At 51.1% G+C, this 5771-nt stretch overlaps 1 protein-coding gene across 1 annotated transcript; it reads left to right on the top strand.

Annotated features, from left to right (window-relative positions):
- The first annotated feature begins 827 nt into the window (after nt 1–827).
- Nucleotides 828–3465, top strand: LOC127901869 (uncharacterized). The gene is made up of 2 exons (XM_052439896.1): nt 828–2260; nt 2348–3465. Exons 1-2 carry the CDS (start codon nt 1414–1416, stop codon nt 3463–3465), a joined length of 1965 nt encoding a protein of 654 aa, XP_052295856.1. The 5' UTR covers nt 828–1413.
- The last annotated feature ends 2306 nt before the right edge of the window (nt 3466–5771 follow it).

The raw sequence follows: 5771 nt of genomic DNA, 5'->3' as shown, positions 1-5771 counted from the left end.
TTACTAGATTTATACCTTTTATGTCTGCTATGGTCCATCCTAATGCTCCTTTGTGCTCTTTTAAAACATCCAACAACTTACTTTTTTGTTCGTCATTTAGGGATGATAAGATGATTACCGGTAGAGTACTTTCTTCTTCCAAAAATGCATATTGTTGATGCGAGATTCCGGTTCTCCTCGTTCTACGACCAGGATCCCTGCTCGATCAACTCTACCACGACCAGGAGGTCTCCTAGTAATGCTTCTTCTCCGGATGTCCCTGCACACACAGACAAGTCAGAGTACGCCGGTTGTTCTCCCGGCGCAAACCCTCCGACGCTCAAGTCAGATATGAAGGTTTGGGGAACGCTTGCCACAGGTCTTATGGCTTTTTTGTGGTTTTCTCTTTTATCTTAAAAATGCTAACCCTTTTACCTTCGTTGGCTACCTTTTTATAGGCTTCCTCTGAATCTCAGTCTTCCGCTCTTTTCGAGACGGTATGGGACTCCAACTGCTGCGTTATGGGCAAAACATGGGATCTAGCGTGTTACGCCACGGTTCAGGGGAAAGCGTGGCTGCCACGGCTCTGTGAGACCTTGCGTGTTACGCCACGGTTCTGGGGAAAGTGTGGCTGTCATGGCTCCGTGAGATCTTGCGTGTTACGTCGCGGTTCTGGGGAAAGCGTGGCTGTTGTGCCTAGGTTCTCGTGCTGGAGAGCGCGTCTTGCCAACTGCCGTCGACCGGGTCTCCTCGCCTCTCGGTCTCTAGCCGGAATGGCCTCATGCCTTTTATAGGAATTGGCCTCGCGGACGACAACATCGTGGACGAGCAGGATGTTTCTGCTCCTGTTCTTCCACGCGCCAGGCTTTAACGGAAAACACCGGTGCGCAGAACTCCGCCATCAGATGTCTGCTCGTCATTCCTGGTCCCTTCGACGCATTTGTCCCAAACAGTATCCCTCCCAAACACCGGTCCCCCAGTTTCTGGTGTTGGGTAATGTAGTGGACCAGCAATAGAAACTCGATAGTACTCGCTCGCGTGGGTTTGGAAAAGGCTGCCAGGAGTCATGTCGCATTTAATTGCGGACGAGGTGACGTGGCAGAAATCCCCCCCTCCATTTGAATTTCAAACCGACGGTTACGGGATTCTCGGAATATGCGTCATTAAATGCTGGCAGCCCAAGAGTTTGCTTCTCAGTAAGGAAACCCAAAATCTTCAAACACGAACTCGTCATTTTCTCCATTCTTGTCTCTCCGGCAAATGAACCTCGGCGCCAAAGCTGTCATCCCTGTCTCTCTCTGACCGAGTCCCTGCTTCAGGTATTTTTTCTATTTTTTTTTTTTTTTCGGTATCGGTTAGTTGTAGGTAATCTCCTTTCTCTCTGCTTTGCTTGAGGTTGTAGTTGGCGGTGGTGTTTTGGTTAGAACTTAGGATATGTCGAAGGGTAAGGAGAAGGTCGTTGAGGTTGGTGACGACGAACTAGGTTTTTTGCCTAGTCTGCCCGCTGATTTTGCTTTTGATCCCGGGATCCCCTTAGAGCCCATTAGGTCTAGTGTTGGTACTAGCGCTAGGAGGATGTCTCCCCAAACAACCTCCTCGAGCGACAGTAGCGATGAAGAAGGGTCTTCTGGATCGGAGAACACTTTGAGTGAGGGTCAAGGGGATGATTCTAGTGAGGCGTCCCCATCAGGAGCATCACGACCAGAAGAACGGGGTACAGTAGGGGGTAGAGCCTTGTCGCGTGATTATGCCATTGACTACATGTCGTGTACGACCACGTTTGACGAGCTCAATGACCTCCGACTTAGGTATAGTATTCCTGGTGAGATACCTCTTAGGATCCCAGGAAAAAAGGATACACCTAGCCGGCCTCCCAGGGGATACGTTACCCTGTATCTGGAGAGCTTTAAGTATGGGCTGAGGTGTCCCTTGCAGCCTTACTTTGCCCGGATACTTAACGGGCTAAATCTGGCTCCTGGTCAGCTGAACCCCAACGGGTGGAGAGTGCTCTCTGGTCTGTTCATATTGTGGGACAGATGTTGCCAAAGCGAGCCCACGGTTGATGAGGTGAAGCATCTGTACCAGCTGAAGAGCAGCCCTAAAGATGCCGGCTGGTACTACTTCCAATCTGGTACCAAGAGCAGGAAACCCATAACTGATCTTCCAACTGGTGGTGGTGGGACTTGGAAGAGGAAATTCTTTTTTGCTGGGGGTCCCTGGGGTCAAGTTGCACAAATAGACGGGAAGGATTGTCGCGTCCCACCCCGTTTCACGGTCCCAGGTTGCCTGCTCGCTTTAGATGTCTTGTATCCATAATTGTTCCTGCTGTATTGGTTTGTCTCTAACCAAGTGTCTGTTTGTGCTGTAGTTTCCTGGGGTGTTCACTTCCCGCTCCGACCTGGTCTGCTTAAACGGGTCGAGGCTGTATTGGCCAATTCCTGCTCGAGCCGAGAACTGCTATCTACATACAACTTCCTCGAGTCTCGGTTGATACTTCCTGGCCATAAGATGGAGGACGCAGTGATTGGAGCTCTGACCAGGAAACGCTCTCGGCCTCCAACAACCGATAGGGACCAGGACAAAGATGCTCCCGCTGCGAAGCGAAAGAACATCGTGCAGCAGGTTCCTCCCTTGCAGGCTCTCCCTCCTGCCTCTGCTAGAGTCGGGGAATCCAGTAGAGCGGCCACTGATCCTGCTTCCTCTTCTCCACCTGTTGTGCCTCGGTCCCGCTTACCCGACAGCCGACCAGAACACTTGGTTCCCTATCTCAATGAGTTGTCTAAACTCGTGAGCAAGAAGGACCTGGAGGGCTTTGACGGTTGTACCCTGGGCGAGCTGGTGGGAGCCATGCAGTACAGTGCTTTCCATCTCAGCTGCATGGCCACCTACTATAAGGCCAAGGTTGGCCGTTACGACAGGAAGATGAAGGAGGACATTCAATCGGCGACGACCAGAGCTGACGTTGCCGAGAAAAAGGCGGGGGAGCTAAACGTTGAGAACCTCAAGCTGATAGAGCAAGAGTCCCTTGCTCAAGCAAAAGCCATTACACTCGAGGAGGAGCTGACCAAGGTTAAGGAGGACCTCCAAGGGCAGAGGGCTATGTATGAGGCTCAGCTCGAATCTCTCCGCGATTCCCACCGAGCTCATGTAGAGAACTTGGAGAGGGAGGCCGACAACCAGTACGACCAGGGACTTCGGCATTCGTATCGTTGTATCATGGCCGTCCTCGGGAAGCAACACCCTGATCTGAAGATGGATGACCTTGCAGCTGGTGTTGCTCAACATATGGACGAGGAGGCGGCCAAGGAAGATGCCGAGGGGTTAGAGCCGATCGTGATTGAGGAGGGTAACTCTCCTCCTCGTGCAGTCCCTGCTGATGTTGGCGAGGCGAGCACCCCCCCGGACGCAACTGGTGATACCCCTCCCGCACCCGAGGAGGTCCAGCCAACCGATGCTGCTCGGCTCACTGACCCACCATCTTTTTGATATATTTCTTCTTGTATTGTAATGAACAACGTTTATGAAATTTATCCCCTCTGTTAGCCATTAATAAAAATGTTGTTGATTACTATCTCGTGTCGTACTCATGAATTAATTTTCGTCTGAAACGCTGATCGCTTCTGTCTCGCCGTAAGACAGGCTTTGAGACTTGGTGAGGCCTTTGCGTGCCGTAGAAAACTTTCCAAATGCTTTGGAGCCTGCTCGCCTTCTCGCGAGCGAGCAGATCCTTGCATGCTGGGCTTTTGTCTGGCCCTAAGACAGGCTTTGAGACTTTGTCGAGCCTTCGCATGCCTTAGGATTTTCTTCAAACGATTTGGATTCTGCTGCCTTCTCGTGGCCGAGCAGATCCTGGCATGCTTGGCTTCTGTCTCGCCATAAGACAGGCTCTGAGACTTGGCGAGCCTTTGCATGCCTTAGGATTTTCTTCAAACGATTTGGATTCTGCTGCCTTCTCGTGGCCGAGCAGATCCTGGCATGCTTGGCTTCTGTCTCGCCATAAGACAGGCTCTGAGACTTGGCGAGCCTTTGCATGCCTTAGGATTTTCTTCAAACGATTTGGATTCTGCTGCCTTCTCGTGGCCGAGCAGATCCTGGCATGCTTGGCTTCTGTCTCGCCATAAGACAGGCTCTGAGACTTGGCGAGCCTTTGCATGCCTTAAGATTTTCTTCAAACGATTTGGATTCTGCTGCCTTCTCGTGGCCGAGCAGATCCTGGCATGCTTGGCTTCTGTCTCGCCATAAGACAGGCTCTGAGACTTGGCGAGCCTTTGCATGCCTTAGGATTTTCTTCAAACGATTTGGATTCTGCTGCCTTCTCGTGGCCGAGCAGATCCTGGCATGCTTGGCTTCTGTCTCGCCATAAGACAGGCTCTGAGACTTGGCGAGCCTTTGCATGCCTTAGGATTTTCTTCAAACGATTTGGATTCTGCTGCCTTCTCGTGGCCGAGCAGATCCTGGCATGCTTGGCTTCTGTCTCGCCATAAGACAGGCTCTGAGACTTGGCGAGCCTTTGCATGCCTTAGGATTTTTTTCTTTTTTTTTTTTTTTTTTTTCGGTTTCAAGCGAAATAAATTCGTCGACGTTACATTAATGGCAGGATTTGACTTACATGAAATTGTTCGGACATAAAACATAAAAATAAAAGATAGACCGCATGAGCAGAAATTGCTTTAAAATGTGAGCAAGTCTTACTGGAAGTATTTTCGGAGGTGTGCTGCGTTCCATGGGCGTTTCACTTCGTGGCCGTCCGCGCGAACCAGCTTGTAAGCTCCGGGCCCCGCTATCTGCTTGACTCTATACGGCCCTTCCCAATTCGGTCCCAGCACTCCTTGAGTCGAATCTTTGGTGCTCTGATTCACTCTTCTCAGTACCCAGTCTCCGACCCTGAATTGCCGTATGTTCACCTTCTGGTTATAATACCGAGCAACCCTCTGTTGGTAAGTGACTGATCGCTCGGCTGCTTGTTCCCTCCTCTCCATTAGCAGATCAAGATTCAAACATATCTGCTCGTCGTTCTCCTGCTCATTGAAATGATCTGTCCGGTGTGTGGTCGTTCCTACCTCAGCCGGCACGACCGCTTCATGTCCGAAAGCCAAAGCGAACGGTGTCTCCCCCGTTGCGGTTTTGTGGGTTGTTCTGTATGCCCATAGCACACCTGACAGCTCGTCAACCCACGCACCCTTTTTTGCTCCGAGCCTGGTTTTCAGAAGCCTCTTGACTGTCTTGTTGGCTGCTTCTACTTGTCCATTCGATTGGGGGTGAGCAGGCGAGCAATACTTCAGCTCTATCCCGAGGTTCTGGCAGAAATCCCTGAAGCTGTGATTATCGAACTGCCTGCCATTATCCGTTACCAAGGCATATGGGATCCCGTATCGACAGACCAGGTTTCTCCACACGAAGTCTGTTGTTTTCTTCTCTGTGATCCTGCTAAGGGCTTCTACCTCTATCCACTTCGTGAAGTAATCTATAGCGACTATCGCATGTGTTGCTGCTCCTCGTCCCTTTGGCAATGGGCCGATCAGATCAATTCCCCATTGAGCGAATGGCCAAGGGGAGGCCATGGAGGTGAGCTTCTCTGGTGGTTGGTTAGAAAAATTTGCAAAACTCTGGCAGCTTGCACAGCTCCTGGTCTTCCTTTGCGCATCCTGGTGCATCGTCGGCCAGAAATATCCCTGCCTTAAGACCTTGTGGGCCAGGGACCTCCCGCCAGAATGATTTCCGCAAATTCCTTCATGCACTTCCCTCAGCACGTAATCCGCGTCGTCATCGTCCAAACACCGAAGGAATGGTAA

The sequence above is a fragment of the Citrus sinensis genome, chromosome 4 (assembly GCF_022201045.2).
Source record: "Citrus sinensis cultivar Valencia sweet orange chromosome 4, DVS_A1.0, whole genome shotgun sequence".
NCBI classification, from domain to species: domain Eukaryota; kingdom Viridiplantae; phylum Streptophyta; class Magnoliopsida; order Sapindales; family Rutaceae; genus Citrus; species Citrus sinensis.
This window is presented reverse-complemented; position numbering and strand designations above follow the sequence as displayed.